General features: G+C 29.5%; 1 protein-coding gene across 1 annotated transcript in view; it reads left to right on the plus strand.

Annotated features, from left to right (window-relative positions):
- Positions 1–13,159: 13,159 nt before the first annotated feature.
- Positions 13,160–17,856, plus strand: part of LOC122272569 (AP-4 complex subunit mu-1-like) — a 31,294-nt gene continuing 26,597 nt past the window's right edge. Inside the window, exons 1-3 of the mRNA XM_087167389.1 lie at positions 13,160–13,226; positions 14,697–14,759; positions 16,662–16,743. Coding sequence (XP_087023515.1) covers positions 16,677–16,743 — 67 coding nt within the window. The 5' untranslated portion in view covers positions 13,160–13,226; positions 14,697–14,759; positions 16,662–16,676. The remainder of the gene's footprint in view (positions 13,227–14,696; positions 14,760–16,661; positions 16,744–17,856) is intronic.

Here is a 17,856-nt window from a genome sequence, read left to right on the forward strand (position 1 = left end):
TAGTAAACTATTTCAAATCTTGTAATTAATTTCAAATTGCAATCGTTTTTATTAAATTAAACAATGTTTGTAGGATATATTTCAGCTAAGTTGTGCGACAAATAAGAAACAACCAGATAAAGTGGAATCTATTTTGCTGATTGCAACTTCATCTGTAAGTAAAATTCAATCTACTTTGTAAACTATTTCAAATCTTGTAATTATTTTCAAACACACTTCTTGCTACAGTTTTTTTTCCTTCGTTAACAGGCAATTTCTGGCTGTTTAAGCAAAGAGTTATAAATTATATAATATGTGATTTCAATACAAATTCTAGTACAAGGAATAATACAATATATTAAGATACATATGTATGGTGCTCAGTATAGAAATGGTCCACCCTGAATTACTTTTAGTCCAATGATCATTTATTGAAAATCTTAGTAGTGAAAGGGGGTGATCCAAAATATGTTATAATTAAATGCAGACGATATTTTAAGTTACGAAGTCAAACGCAAAAACATACTTTCTCTGAATACGCGTAGCTTTTTTCCTCCGGGGAATTCGGTTTTCTGACCGCCAAAATCTAAGAGGAATAATTTTGGGAAAAAACATAATTTTATTTTATAAACTCCCTAGCTTTTTAATTTTGAACCCAATCCAGAAGACAAAGGAGCTTCTGGATCAAGTATTGGAAGAAATTTGCCTTAGTGGAGGATTTTTTGATGGAACTAACCCGCATTTGCATTACATGGAGAGGAAAACCATGAAAACCTCCCACGGTAAGCCTAACGGCAAGGGCTCCCGTGATCCATCTACCACAGAGGATATTTTACGTCAGCACTGTAGTCAGCTCAAGTTCAAGACTAATGCGGAATCGACCAGCCATCGCTGGGATTCGAACCCTGTTCAACTCATTGGTAGGCGAGAAATATGGTCCCACTAGTTTGATCACGAAAGCGGTATTATTTAATAATAGTCGAAATAATTTCGATTTGTAAGGTATAAAAGTTTTTACATCCTTTTAAAGAATGTAATTTTACAAAGCAAAATATGACATTTAAGTGAAATCGGTCAACTAGTTCTTGAGAAATAGAATTTTAAAATAGTTGTATTTTTAAAACTCGCTTTTTCAGGAACTATTCTACTACTTCTCTCAAATTTTGCCTTTTGATATGTGAAATTGCATTCTTTATAATGATGTAAAAAAATTATACCTTACAATTTAAAATTTTTTTAATAATTAATAACCAAAATAATAAATAATAAATATTTACTAAAATTTTTTTTTTGTATCTTTAGACAAAAGAATTTTATTATCGTGTGCAATTTTTTACAGTTTACTTAAAAATTTCTCTAGACACTGCAAAATATGCTTAAAGTAAATTAATAATTGTTTCAAACTGTGTACCGTCTCTTGGCCAAACTATCAGGACAAATTTTTTTCCAGATTGCGGCTAATCCCTATATTTTAGGAAATAGATATCCGATTCCGTTGTTTATTCAGAAAAATTACTTTTTTCGTCTCTTGTCTGATTTCCTAATATAAAATATCGTCTGCACTAATTAGTTCCCCCACAAACCATTAAAATTGAGTACGTAAAAATCGGATGATTAGATCAAAAGTTATTAAGAGTGGCACTCTTTTTCTTTGGTCACTGTACCTGCGCTCACAAAAATAAGCGAATTCTAATACGACAAACAGTTAAAACTAGTTTTAAGCCATTTATGATCTAGAACTTAACCTCCTTTCCCCTTTTAACTGGTTGAATCATCCGGATTGAGCCATGGTGGCTCAGGGGATAGAAAGCTCACTTTCAATTAAGTGACTCTGGTTTAATCCCAGTGATAACTGGTCGATTCGAATTCTACTTAGCCGGCACGCACAAACGTCAGGGCTGCCGGAAAATATCCTCAGTGGTAAACGGATCATAGGTTAGAGTTTCCTGCTGTCAAGCAAACCGTGGAATGTTTTTGCGGTTTTCCTTTCCATGTAACGCAAATGTGGATTAGTTGCATCAAAAAGTCCTCCACAAAGACAAATTTCTCCAAATACTTGATCCAAGAGTTCCCTTGTCTTCTGATTCAGGTTCAAAATTACAAGGCTACGGAGTTGAAGATTAGTAGCAGAAACCCTTAATTGGGTTGGCTGCTTAACGACGGTTATAAAATCATTCGGACTGGCCATAGACTTGAAAAAGCACCCGGGGCCCCAGCCAAAGCCTTCCTTTAAAAAGGGGCCGTTTGACTCCCTGCTCTTAAGAGCAAAAAAAAAAAAACAAAAAAAAAATAAAGCTTTTTAAATATTCAGTATAATTTTAAAACACATTTTGTCGCAATTTTTTTTGATATTATGAATATAATATTTAAAATATTATTATTTAAAAAATAAAATACTTTTTTAGAATTTTACTTAATAACTAAGTTGAAGGCTACGTTGAGCGTCACTGTTTTAATAAATATAGGGAATTTCATCTTCAGCCTAATGCACGTGCATGAAATTCTGAGTTAACAATCATTTGAGTGTACAAACTGGGGCCTCATGTACGGTACAATCAAAACAATAAACTATTACGTAGTTTTTCCTCCCTTTCTTACGATTCAAAACTTTCCTCACTTGTTCCTTTTTGGTCAATGCCAAGGTTGTTAACGCCTTTTCAAAAAAGATAATGAAATTGGGGAGTTGTCACTGTGAATCTTGGAATTATGGTCCCCCTAGATTAATACATTATCTGATCAGATCAAAACTGTTTAATTCGAACTTGCAATGTTTTATTAATATTATTGAATTTTCTCACACAAAGTGTACACTTACTATGAAAATAAAATGCATCGAATATGTTGGGGGTTCCGCAGATTTCCTGAACTTATTGTCATTAATCATGACACCTGTACAGATAAAAATTATATTTTAGTTGAAAACAGTTTTTAAGCTGTTTTCATTTAAGACTTCAGACAATGTCGGTTTAAACTCATAACAATGTTACTGTGAATGACAGAGAATGGTGGTGGTTGACTTAAACTGGTGAATGTTGACAATCACCTAGTCCAGGGATGACGAACCAATGGCACGCGTGCCATTTATGGCGCGCGACACAATATTTTGGGTACGCCACCGATCACAAAGTTCACTATGAAGCATATTAACAATTAAATTAAAATTCACAAAAAATTAACAGAAAAATGAACAATTCCAAAAAAGCAATTAATAACCATAAAAAACAAGCTAACAATAAATAACTAGCAAAAAAATTAACAGTTCTGCTTAAACTAACATCTTATAACCCTAATATAAGTTATTTGTCATCTAATCTGCAACAACAGAAATCACACTGATGTTATTTTAAGTTGAATTATGCGTTTAATTGAGACATTGCAAAAAAACATTTTTTTTTTCGTTGTAAATAAAGAGTTTTGAGTTGATAGTATTTAGCATTATTATTTACCCAATAATCATGAAGTCAAAACTATTTGTCGGCACGTCTATGACCTCATTAAAAAAATTTGCAGAAAAAATGGCACGTTGATGCATAACGGCGAGAGCAGGCTGCTTTTGCTTTCCTCAGTGAAATAGATATCCCACAATTACAAATTGATAATTTGTAAGCTACAAATCGTTTGCGGTCGCCCCCTTTTACATGGTGGACGCTAGGTGAAGGGGGTTTGAACGGCGAGAGGGCCACTCGTCTGGTCAGCAGAAGGGGAGATAAGGAGTGATAGATTTATGAGGAATTAGAATGCAGAACGCCTTATCTTAACAATTTGTTCTTGTGGAATATAACATTTCTTTCAATTTGTTTTTGTGGTATATCTATTTCATTGAGGGACGAAAAAGTTTCTAGTTGCGACCTTGCTCTCAGCCTTAAGGTTCGCCACCCCTGACCTAGTCTATCTTGTTAAATGATACTACCCGGTATACATTTGCCCGCTTTATATCCTATATCAATGTTTTTTTTTTAAGTTTCATTGTCACGGTCCGGTATACATTTACCCGATATTCCCTACACTCATGTTTTCTTAAGTTTCAGTGTCACTGTTCGATATGTATTTTACCGATATTTCGAACACTGATGTTTCTCCTAATCTATCTTCAAAAGATGTTAAAATATCGTATAAATATAATAATATCAAAGAATAAATATAAAATAGGATGTAAGTAATATTTCGGCCATTCACCAATGTGACTAAGTGATTGTTGACATTCACCGGTGAAAGTTGACATTCTCATCATTTCGACGGTAACAACTTGATTTTGACGATTTTTCATTTATGGTAACAACTACATTTCGAAAATAGTTAGTAAAAGAAGCAGTTGCAGTTAACTACATTTCCTTTTTAGTTTATAACCGTCGTTGAGCAGCCGACTTGATTTTTGGACTAACGTCCAACTGCGTAACCTTGTAATTTTTTAATCCAATACAGAAGACAAGGGAGCTCCTGTATCTAGAACTGGGGGGAAAATGGAACTCACCCGCATTTGCATTACATGGAGAGGAAGACCACGAGAACCTTCCACGGTTAGCCTTTCGGCAAGGGGATCTGTCTACCACTAAGGTAGGTTGTTATTCACCGGTGAAAGATGACATTTTCCTCATTTCGGTGACTAACAGTAATATATGCATTTCAAAAAATTTTTCTGATTCAGAAGATCATTGGTTTTATTGAGCTATAAATTTCTAAAAAAAATTTCTTTCACGCATCAGTTTCTAAATGTTAAAATGCATCACTCAGTGGAAAATTTATGACATACATTTTTGTTTCATTTGTTGCCTAACAATATAGGCAAACATTTTGTTTTCCTGTAAAGTTGGCATATTAATTGAGTAAAAATGCGTTAAGAAATTCTTTGGTTTACAATAGTTTAGGTAGTTCAGACAGTTTTAAATGTCACTTAAAGTTGAGAAAAAATAAAAAATAATTTTGAAATCAAAATAAACTATGTAGTTATTGGTACTAGTTAAATTCAGGACTAAAACATTTCATATATTTTAATTTTCTTACAATAAATTCTAAAATAAACTAAACTGCTGTTTGTAGAAAATGCAACACCATGAAGGAATCATCAGAATCAAATGAAATTCGCAGCAAATGTCAATTATAGGATATTATGCAAATTAATAAAGTTTCAGAGCCATCGCGCGTGCGTGGCGCGCGCAGCGCCCTCTGAATTGATGCTGAAAGCGTATAAATAAAGTGCTGTAGCGGGACGTTGAAAATAGTCTATGATTATTTGTTAGTGGCAAACGTTTAGTGAGACCTGAGTATGCCTCCACGACGGAAGAATAAGAAATTCAAGCAACTTACGGAGTTTGAACGAGGGAGGATAATCGGCCTTCGAGAAGGAGGATTTTCCTATCGCGCAATAGCAGCTCGTATGCAGCGGAACAGTTCCACAGTGATGCGAGTTTGGAAGCAGTGGACCGACGAGCACCGAACAACTCGAAAAACAGGCACTGGACGACAGAAGGTGACGTCAGAGCGCGATGATCGACACCTGCTCCGCATGGCGGTGAATGATCGCACAGCTTCCTCCAGGCAGCTGGCAGCACATTGGTCTACTGCTACAGGTGTACAATTGTCGGCTTCGTCAATTCGTCGTCGTCTGCTGCGCCGTGGATTGCGTGCAAGGGTGCCATTATACAGGATTCCCCTCACGGCGGATCATCGACGGCTGCGTCGGCAGTGGGCTCTTGAGCACAGAGACTGGCGAGCTGATTGGCACCAAGTTGTCTTTTCAGATGAATCACGCTTCAATTTGTGAACCCATGATGGCCGTGTTCGTGTTAGACGTTATGCCGGTCAACGCTGCCTTCCTGAGTGTATTATTGAACGACATAGTGGTCGAACACCCGGAGTTATGGTCTGGGGTGCGATTTCGTATCATGGACGATCCAATTTGATACGAATTGAGGGTAATCTCAATAGCAACAGATACGTCCGTGAAGTGCTACAGCCCGAAGTCGTTCCTTTCCTTCAAGGCATCCCTGGAGCTATCTTTCAGCAGGATAATGCACGCCCACATGTTGCGCGGACTGTTAGAGACTTCTGTTCAGCACAACGCATGCAACTTCTTCCTTGGCCTGCTTATTCGCCGGATATGTCGCCTATTGAGCACGTGTGGGATATGGTTGGTCGGCGTCTCACTCGTGATCCGCGTCCTGCAGTTTCCAAAGACGAACTTTGGTTGCGCATACAAGCGATATGGAATTCTCTTCCTCAAGCAGATATTCAACATCTGTTTGACTCCATGCCACGTCGTATAGCAGCACTTATTGCAGTGCGTGGTGGCTGCACCAAATACTGATTTCGGACGCTTAATTTGTTTCTTTTGTTTTGAAAATTTCATCATTTATTTGTATCAGTACAAGTCGTTTCTGCATTAAATTTCATTTGATTCTGATGATTCTTTCATGGTGTTGCATTTTCTACAAACAGCAGTTTATGTTGACTGATAAGTAAGTGCTTTAAATTTAAATATAAAATAATTAGCTCCCTAAAGAATGTTTAATATTTCTTATAAAATTTGAAATTGAGTTACGAAGCGGAAGTAATAAGGCAGTATTGACTAACTGTGAGAGGTCTTCCTCTCCATGCAACACAAATGCTGGTTAGCTCCATCAAAAAGTCCTCCACGAAATCAAGTTTCTCCCAGTACATTATCCAGGACTTCCCTTGTCTTCTGGATTGGGTTCAAAATTACAAGGCTAAGGAGTTGAACATTAGTAGTCTTAAACCCGAAAATTGGGACAGTTATTTAATAAAAAGAAAGTGTAGTACTAAATTACTGTTTAATACTGTAATTTTATACTTTAATTTCTTTATATTTGTTATTTTTTTACAGTTTATTTAATACTGTTTGTCTTGAGATATTTGGTCTGTTTAATTCTGTCTGATTAATAATGGTATTTTATTTATATTTGTTATTTTTTTACTGTTTATTTGTCTGTCTTGAGATTTTCTAAAATTTATTTTAATTTTGTTTGCAAAATTCGCAGTGGATGCAGCTTAAAATTTCTTTTAACCTTAATCATGCAATAATGTAAATATTTTTCACAACCTAAAAGTGGACAAAGGTATAGTATTAAATTACTTTAAGAAAATGCTGCTCACAGTTAATTAGCTTAGGTCCACGTATTGATAATTTACGTTTTATTTACGTTTTATTACGTTTTATATTACGATAAATAACGTTTTTATAATTTAGTGTAGTTTTGGAAGAAAAATTTTATATTAGTTAGGATGATTATTGATTATTATTTAGATTTTATTTAAAACCGATTTACAAAAATTGGAGTGGAAAGTTTTGTTCCTGATTTTCATTCTATTATATTTTCTATGTAAGGATTTTATGTTTGAAAAGAAAGCACGTCAATCATCTTCAGGTTGGCCAAGTTGTTGTTTATTAGTTTGTAATTAGTTTGCTTTATTAAATTAAAGGATGCAAAATATTTTATTAGCTATACCATGCAGAGTAGAATAAGAAAATATTTTAAAGTTCTATTTCAGTTTGTTTTATAAGTTCGTTTTTGCTTTTTATTAAAAGTTTTGAGTTCTTATTTTCTGCAGTAAACTATATTTTTCTTTCTTATTTTTTAAATTTGTTGAACACTAATTGAAAGATATTGTTACACATTTTTTTTAAATTTTCTAGTCACGAATTTTTAAGGCTTTATTGCAATGTTTTACTCTAAATTATGCAATGCATAGGACAAATTAAAACTTGAATTAAAATTGCTTTTTGGATTGTGGATTAAAATTCCTTTACCAAAATTTTATTAGCTACGCATTATAAATTTTTTTTTACCCTACAAAGCGGTAGGATGTGTAATTATTGAATAATAAAAAATTCAAGTGCATAACTCTTTGAAATCGATTTATTGTTCTGAGAACTTCCTTTTAAAGATTATTCCTCTTTAGTTAAAAAAAAATTCAAAAAGCTCTAAAATTATAATTTTAGGTAATATTAGTTCACTATAATATTCCTTGTATTTTGTTTTTATTGTAACAATGCTTAACTTTCCCTTTTTTTTTAAATAAACTGATCTGTTACTTGAACTCTTAAAATAGTTTTAGCATTTATTATTATTATTATTATTTTTAGATAGTGGAAAAGTTATATTATTGTTAAATGCAGTTTGACTAAAACATTTTAATGTGTTAACTGTTTCAAATAAAAAACAACTAATTTCATGTAAAACTTAATCATTTTTTAAGTAAAAATTAAAGAAGGCAGAAACTAGCAAAATGAAGTATTGAGGAAAATGCATGCTATATCACAGAGTTATTTAAAAGCATTTCTTGTTTATTTATTTAGTTTTTTTCCTTGCACCAAAAAGATAAATTTAGCTGAATTTTTCCTTTATAGAACCTGAAGACTGAAGTGTTTGTTGATGTTATTGAAAAAATAGTTTTCCATATTTCCAAAGAGGTAATAAATTATTTTATAACAAAACATAGTGAGGTTTAAAAATGTCTTAGCTGATTTATCCATTTTATATTAATTAACATTAAAAAAAATTTTATGTTCCCCATTCTATGTAATGAAATGATAGTAGAAAAAATGTTTTGCATGAAACACTTTTTTAATGCAAGGAATATTTATACATATTTTATTTTTTATGTATGTATTAAAATTGTTTCCTTATTAAGAGTGTAGAAAATTTTATTTTAAAGCCCATTTAGTTTAGGAACATAAAAATTTATTATTTCGTAAGAGCTTTGAATATTGTTAAAAATTTTGTTGCTTTAGCAACCCCAAAAATAGTCTTATTTTTCTTTCTACAAGAAAACCTTGCTGGAATTTTTTTTTAAATTCTGCAAGCGAGCGTTAAACTGCACGTGACTTTGCTAAAAACACTTTTTTTATCAATATCTTTTTGATAAGCTAATTAAATTGCCAATTTAGTTTTAGTCGCTCTAAGCAACCAAGTTGCAACATGATTTTTATACTAAAGATAAAGTTGATTCTCTGACTTAGAATTTTCTATGTTAAATTTTGGACATTAACAGAGAATGTTTTAAAAAACATGCTTAAAATAAGTGTTTTGTTTAATGTAAAAAGCAAGTGTCTTAAAGGGATAGTCTGGTTATCAGTGTGCAGGACTCGTGTTCGTAAAAACTGGGTCTGGGTGTGACAGAAGTCAAATTCTTGGTCATAGACAGTGCCACTGGAAAACAAATGCAATCACACCCTAATGGCCTACAACTACAATAAGTGTTTTGAACATAACTCTGATTTTTAAAAACACCAATTATCACCAAGCCAATTCCTACCAATTCTTTATGAAATGGTGGCTTAGGGCAGTGGTGCGCAAACCAGGGGTCGCGACCCCTGTGGGGGTCGCCAGAAGTTTTTTGGGGGTCGCCAAATTTTTATGAAATGCATTATCCCTGCATGCTGCATACTATACAGTGTAAATATAAAGAGTGAAGCGCCGCCACTAACTGTTTAATTGCAATTTCATGCTGTCCACTCTTTCTTTGACCGTAATGCGTAACGTATTCTCTATCTGGCTATCCGTGGAAAAACAATATCCCGTTTTATGCAAGAATGTCATCAGAGTGTTAATACAATTTGCATCAATGTATTTATGTGAAGCTGGATTTAGCAAACTAGTTTCAATAAAAACTAAATACCGCTCGCGTTTAAACCCTGAAGATGGTATGCGAATTGCAATTAGTAACATACATCCAAACATCGATGAGATAATTAGAAACTTGCAGCCACATACATGCAGCCACATTAAAGGGCAATTACTGATTTTTGAGTTATACAAATAGTATTTTCTTAAAATTATAAATAAAAATTAATATGAATTAAATATGATGATGTTTTTATTCGATGAAACGAAAGAAATGCGTGAAATATACATCGTATTTGTGAACATTTATCTCTAGGGGTCGCCGAAAATTTTCTCTCTACAAAAGGGGTCGCAGTCGAAAAAGGTTTGCGCACCACTGGCTTAGGGGATAGAGCGCTCGCCTCTCAATGAGGTGAGCTAGGTTCGGTCCTAGTGTTGACTGATTGATTCGAATTCTACTAGCGGCTACGGAGTTGAACGTAGTAGTCATAAACCTAGTTGCTAGTAGTCATAAACCCAAAAATTGGGTCGGCTATTCAACGATGGTTATGAAATATAAAAAATTCTTGATGAAAATATAAAGTTTTTATAAATATGTAGTTATAATAATAACTATTATTATTTATATAATTATATATAATTTCATATTGAATTTTTTTCTTCCTTTTACGATACTTGTGGCTAATTTTAAGAATGACATTTATTTTGAATTACATGCTTTGTGCATGGACTTTCAAGCAACTTAAATTTTAAATTACAAAAATTATGGATTAAATTATTTATGATTTTTATTTTAAAAAAAGTAATTGTTTAATAGTTTATGGATTGATATATCAGTTCATGATAAAAAATACGTGCTAACTAGAGAACATATTTCTTTTTTTTTGTTCAAAGATTTAGAGATTTAGATTAGATTTAAGTTAGTCGAGAAAATGCATGTGAGTACAGTACCACTCCCAAATTGAAAATTTTTAAAAGCATAGTTTATTTTTTAACTACATAATCCTTGCATAATTGTTTTAACATTATGTATCTAAATTTATACTTAAGTGCTGTTTATGGCTGTATAGTTTTTAAAATTTTATTAGGAGACCTTGGAACTTATTGCTTCCTTTATTGGAAAGCGACCAAATTCAAAACGTTTTGATTTGTTGAATTTGGTATTTTTGCACAAATTATTCCTTACCTAGAAATTTTCTGAATGCCATTTCTTCATCGCTTTTCCTGAAAGTGCAATTCCATCATTTTTTTAGATATTCATAAAGCAATGTTAGTAATTTCAAAATGTTTTGTTGTAAAGAGAGAAATAGCTCAAACAATTTGAGGCTATTTTCTTTTTAATTCAAAATTATTTTTTGTTCAATTTATTGTTTTGTTTTTCCATTCCATGTAGTTTTCTTTGTGGAAAATAACTATTCAAATATTTTTTTATTAAAAAGATTGAGAATTACCACTGTAAATACCGTCTGAAATAACATTTTGCACTGATAAGTAAATTTTTTTTTGTAGTTCACTATTTTCCTTAAAAACATTTTTCAGGATGTAATGGATGTCAGGAATAATGTTTTGCTCTGTAAGATCAGTATTTCTTTAAATTTATTTCTCTCTAAGCAGAAAACTTTCAAGTATAAAGAAAAATTTGAAGATTATTGCTTAAGACTAAAGTGACAAAGAATTATCAATCTAAATGGCTAGCAGCTCTTTGTCAATTCTTTGGGTGCTCTAATTAATAAAGTTTTGATATATTGCATATTTTGTTAAGTTATATATATACAGTCGACCATTATTTAGGGATGGCACTAAATCCCGGTAATAAATTCAATATATGGAAAATTCGTTAAAAAGAAAACACCTTTTTAAATATTTAAACAACACAAAGCAGGTTTTAAATTCATAAACCCTAGACATAATTAAAAGTCGCAATTGACACACCTTTATCTTGTAAACTAGTATCTACTTTTTATTTTATAAATCTTAACCCTAAAAGAAATCTGTATGGAAACCAAGAATAGAGCAAAACATTATTCAGTGTTACACTACCATTACAAACATTTTCAACTAAAAAAACTAAATTTATGTAAAAAATTATAGCTACATTTATTATTAAAGTAATTTTAAACATACATTTCCACATGCGCTCCTAAGTTTATTTGCTACACTTAAAATCTATTCATTTTTTCTGAGTTTTTCGTTTGAAATACAAACAAAAAAGGATTTTAACTGCTTTCACTAAAAGTGGCTTCGAAAATCAATATAAAGTCATTTCCCCCATAACATGCATCCACAAGTTTGAAATATTTTGGGAAATAGGAAAAGTGGATCTCAACGAAAAAAACGTTAATTAGAAATTTTACTTCGCTATTTGAAAGTTATTTTACGAAGAAATTTCCAAAATGTTCTTGGTTCCTAGAAAAGAATTGCAAAATAGAAAAATTCGCAAAGTGGAAGTTCGTTAAATAGTAGCTGTATAAAATATTAAACAGCTTTTTTTGAAAAATGGTTTATATTTTGTAATTTTTGCTTAAGAATTATTTCTTCTTAGGAAAATAGTTTGAAAGACAGATAAAGTCTAAAACAATATTGCATGACATTTTATAAGACTAAAAAGGATATTTTTGAAGTAGCTTCTTCTGTATCTGCGTCATATCAGTTGAGTTCTATAAAATTGTCTTTGTAAAGTTCAAAAGTTAGTTAATTTTATATGAAAATTTTCCTTCTTTCCAAAAAAAAAATTATTGCTGCTTCTGTGGAAATTTTTTTTCTGACCTTGGATCAACTATTTTAAGTAAGATATCATCTCTTAACTTTATAAATGCAATTTAATTTGAGTTAATCTGGAAACTTTTCATTTTTTTGGAAATAATGTTTGTAGTTTTAATTTTAAAGAAAGTAATTTTGATTTATTTTACTTATTGTTAAATGGGATTCGTTTTTTTAAGGACAGCTTGATAAATTTCTTACCATTTTGAAATTTATTAATTTTCAGGGAATAATTCAAAAGTGCCAACTGCATGGAATGATACTCATGAAAAGCTTCTTACCTATGAGTCATAAAATAATTGTGAATTCAGAAGATAATTTAAAACAAGATGACGTAATGAAAGGTAATTTTTATTTTTAGCAAAATTTTTTAATGTGAAATTTTTTTTTTATTTTTTAAAAATTTTGGAAGATTGATTATTTTTATTGACTGATATTCTTATTTATTTACTGTTTTATTACTTATAAGTAACAAATTTTTAAAAAAATAAATTAATGTGTAATATCTTATTTTCATAGTTCGTATCTGTATCAAGTTATAAATAACAATAATTAATTCCTTAACATTAACATTTGTTTTAGATTAATTTAAAGTGAGAAGTAAGTTAGTAATGGCAGTATAAATCAAATTCTAAGCAATTTAAGCAATAGTGCAAGATCAAGTGCTAAGTTTGGAAGTTTTTACCTTATTGAAATTGATAATTTGCGAAGAATGAATTGTAAAACATAAAATTATCAAGGTACTCAGTTTATTAACATGTTAAGTTATCATAGTTTGGTAAATGAAAGAAATAAAAATTCATATTCAAATTTATTCTTTCTTTTCTTTAGTTTGGGCTGGAAAAAAAATTTCTTCCTAATCTGGCTGCAGGAAGACCATTAGTAAAATCTAGATCTGAGCTGGTGGTATGTTTTGTTTCATGTATATTTTTATATTAGATTCTTTATTAAATAAATATAATTTATGCAATCTTTAAAGAAAGAAACATCAGTTAAGGCGTGATTTTTTATGCAAACCTACTTATTAAGTAAAGTGCATCAAGTTCAAAAAGGGCATACGCAAAAAGTAAAATTAACATTAAAGAACCAAACATTCAACTGCTTTCTATTGAGATCAAATTTAAGAGATGTCCTCCTTGAGTGTTAAGATAGAAAGATTATTTAAAGACGTTTTCGTGACTGAATTTTCTGTTTAAATATCGTCTATACAAATTTCCTAGAATAATTTAGATCCTTAATAATGTTAATAATTCTAAAGTTATTAACACTTTATGTTAGTACTAAAAATCCAATCATTAGGTCAAACATTTTTCAGCTGTTACTTTCTTTCTTGAAAAAATTTAAGCGCTGTAACTTTTGTTTTAGATTTGTTATATTTGTTTACAGTGAATAAATAAGATTTTTAAAATAGAAAAGTATTTAGTTAAAATTTCAAATTAATCGTTTTCTAGTTTTTGAATAATTTGTTTTATTTGTTTATACCAGGCATAATAAAGTAAGAAAAAGTAATATAGTAAAATAAGAATCTATTTCAGTTTGTTTTATAAATTTGTTTTTACATTTTATTAAAACTTTAAACTCTTATTATCTGCAGTAAACTATATTTTTCAGTCCTATCTTTTAGATTTGTAAAAAACGCACTTTTATTGATAGATATTTTTATTAAATTATATGTTGACAAATTTGTAATGTGTTATTGCACTGCTTCAGTCTATATCATGCAATATATATGACAGATTAAAACTTGAATCAAACTCGCTTTCTGAATTATGGATTAAAATTCATTTACAAAAATTTTATTGGAAAGACCTTGTAAAAAAGCTTTACCCAACAAAACTGTTAAGATGTGTAATTATTGAATAATAAAAAATTCAAGTACATAAACTATTTGAAAATGAGTTATTGTTCTGTGAACTTCTTTTTAAAGATTATTCCACTTTAGTTGAAAACAAATTCAGAAAGCTCTAAAATTATAATACAAGTAATATTAGTTCACTATAATATTCCTAGCATTTTATTTTTCTAATAACTTAAATTTCCTTCTTTTTTTTAATAAACTCATGAACTCTTAAAACAGTTTTGGCATTCATAATTTTTTTAGCAAATAGAAAAGTTATTTTATAGTTAAGAAAAATTAACTAGAAAATTTTAATGCTTTAACTGATCAAAATAAAATACAACTAATTTCATGTAAAAATTAATCATTTTTCATGTAAACATTAAAGAAGACCGAAATCAGTGGATATGAAACAATTTTAAGTATCGAAGAAAGTGCATACTGTATCACAGAGTTATTTAAAAGCATTTCTTGTTTATTTATTTAGTTTTTTTTCCTTGCACCAAAAAGATAAATTTAGCTGAATTTTTCCTTTATAGAACCTGAAGACTGAAGTGTTTGTTGATGTTATTGAAAAAATAGTGGTCCATATTTCTAAAGAGGTAATAAATTATTTTATAACAAAACGTAGTTAGTTTAAAATTTTACAACATGTTAGTTAATTTATCAATTTTATATGAAGTAGCATTAAAAAAATTAATAGAAGATCTATGAACTTATTACTTTCTTTATTATAATGTTACCACGCTTAAAACCTTTTGATTTGTTGAATTTGATATTTTTACAATTTTACAAATTATTCCTTTCCTGGACATTTTCTGAATATCATTTCTTTGCCGCTTTTCCTAAAAGTGCAATGCCATCATTTCTTAGATATTCATAAAACAATGTTGAGTTATTTCAAAATATTTTGTTGTACTGGGGGATTGTTGAAACAAATTGAGGCTATATTCTTTTTAATTCAAAATTATCTTCTATTCAATTTATTGCTTTCTTTTTCCCTTCATATGTACATATAAATTCTTTGAAAATAATTATTTAAATCTTTTTTTATTAAAAGGATTGAGAATTACCACTGTAAATAATGTCTGAAGAACGTTTTAAACTGATAAGTAAATTTTTTTGTAGTTAACTGCTTTCTTAAAGAAATGCTTCAGGGTGTGTTTTGTTAGACTGGTAATTCTTTAAATGTATTTGTGTCTAAAAGGGAAACTTTCAAGAATGAAGAAAAATTTGAAGATTGTTACTTAAGAATGAAGTGACTAAGAATTATCAATCTAAATAATCTCTTTGTTAATTTTGGGTGCTCTAGTTAATAAAGTTTTGCTACATTGTAAAGTTACACACGCATATATATATATATATATATATATATATATATATATATATATATATATATATATATATATATATATATATATATATATATATATATATATATATATATATATATATATATATATATATATATATATATATCACAATAAATAAAAGAAAAAGGAGAAAAACAAAGAAAAAAGAAAATCAGTAAGTTTTATTTACTGAGCCTAATCTGCAAGTATACAGAACTCATAAAATAAGTTCAAAATGTAGAGAAAACTTGGAAAAAATTACAGTAAAGAAAAAAATATTTAAAAGAAATTAATAAAAGTGCGTGGGAGAAAAGATATAATCTCTTCATCAGCTCACACGATTATATCCGCGAAAAGGAGTGCTTTCTAATATTGTATCATTATAGTCCATGCAAAATACATCAATACAATAGTATGAAGAGCACTAAGGAAATAGCGGATATAGTCATGTGAAAAGTTTCTATACTTTGTTTTTTTTACCCCCAGATTTGTATTCATTTTTTTAAAATAATTTTCTTTTTTCAATATTCTGTAATTTTTTCCATGTTTTCTCTACATTTTGAACTTTGAGCAAAATTTACTAAATGTGAACTAATTTTTAAGAATAGCTCTTAATATATATATGTATATATACACACATTCATTAAACAGCTATTTTCCAAAATTGGTTTATATTTTGTCATTTTTTCTTTACAGTTATTCTTCTTAGAAAAATAATTTGAAACACAGATAAAGTTTAAAAAAATATTGCATGATATTTTATACGAGTGAAATCATCATTGCAAGTAGCTTCTTTTGTAACTGCACCATATCAGTTGAGTTCTATAAAATTGTCTTTGTATAGTTCAAAATTAAGTACATATAACATAAAATCCTCCTGTTTTTAAAATTGTGTTCTATTTTTTATATAACCTTGGATCTACTATTTTAACTAAAATATGATCTTTTAACTTTATAAATTTAATTTTTTTTTAGTTAATTTGAAAACTTTTCATCATATTTTTTCTTTTTTCTGAAATAATGTTTGTAGTAGTTTTCAATTTAAAAAAGTGTTCTAGCTTTATTTTACTTATTATTAAATGTATTATTCGTTCTTAAGCATAACATAATATGATTTTAAAACTTATTTATTTTCGGGGAATAATTCAAAAGTGCAAACAGCATGGAATGGTACATATGAAAAGCTTATTACCTGTGAGTCATAAAATAATTGTGAATTCAGACGTAATGAAAGGTAAGTTTTATTTAAGCAAAGTGTTTTTAACTGGTTGTTTCTTTATTTTTAAAAATTTTGAAGATTGATTATTTTTATTGACTTATATTCTTATTTGTTTAATGTTTTATTACTTATAAGTAAAAAACCTAAAAGAGAAGCCGTGTGTAGCATCTTATTTTCATATTGTATCTGTATTAAGTAATAAATAACAATAATTAATTCATTAACTGTTTTATATTTGTTTCAGGTTAATTTAAGTGTTTTTTATGAATGAATAATTATTTTCCCCCGTGGTGTGTAGTTTTCTTAAGAAGTACTTATTTTCAATTTACGCTTTTTAATTTTAGAAGCCTTTAAAGAAGATTTTGTTATTGGATATTTTTAAAAAGTGCTTAATTTTCCTTTTGAAAATGAAATTTCTTTCTTTGCCTTGTTGATTTTCATCACTTGATATGCAAAAGAGTGGTTTTCACATTGTTCTTTTTAACGTTTTCACAATTCATTCAAATGGAATGCATTTCGGCGTTATGTGTATCAGTAGTGTATGAAAATCAATCATTTTACATGTTTGTTGAAATACTTGCAGGTCCATATGTGCGTTTACTGCGCTTGGGTTCGGTGAGATTCTTGGACTCTCATGTGCAACTCTTTGCCAGATATTCTTAATTTCAGTCTTCATTTTTCACCCCTGAAATCAAGCTGAAATATAATTAAAAAGAAGAAAGAGTTCTTTGTCAGAAACTGGTTATTTTATCATGATTATTTAAATTTTTTAAAAAATATTTTGCATTATTTTTTTACTGTACATAGTGCTTAAAAAGTACTTAAAAGGTGCTTATTTTTTGTTGAAAGATTTGGCTACACGCCCTGTTTCTTCATCACTTTAATCTTTCTAGTGTTTCTGATGTTTAGTAAGTTATGGTTGAGGTATTTGATAGAATATGAAAAATAGGTTACCTTTGTTTTGTTTATTTCTTTCTAATTTTATTCTTTGACCCTATACATTTTATCAAGAGTAGCTCTATGACTTTGAATCTCTATCTATTTACCAGGTCTTTTATCTATAGCGTCTTTTTTCTTTTTAAAATTCGTTCTCCTAATTATTTTTTACGTCTTTTTTAGTAGAAGCAT

This window comes from Parasteatoda tepidariorum, chromosome 7 (assembly GCF_982258835.1).
Source record: "Parasteatoda tepidariorum strain Cologne lab strain chromosome 7, Ptep-v5.0, whole genome shotgun sequence".
Lineage (NCBI taxonomy): Eukaryota > Metazoa > Arthropoda > Arachnida > Araneae > Theridiidae > Parasteatoda > Parasteatoda tepidariorum.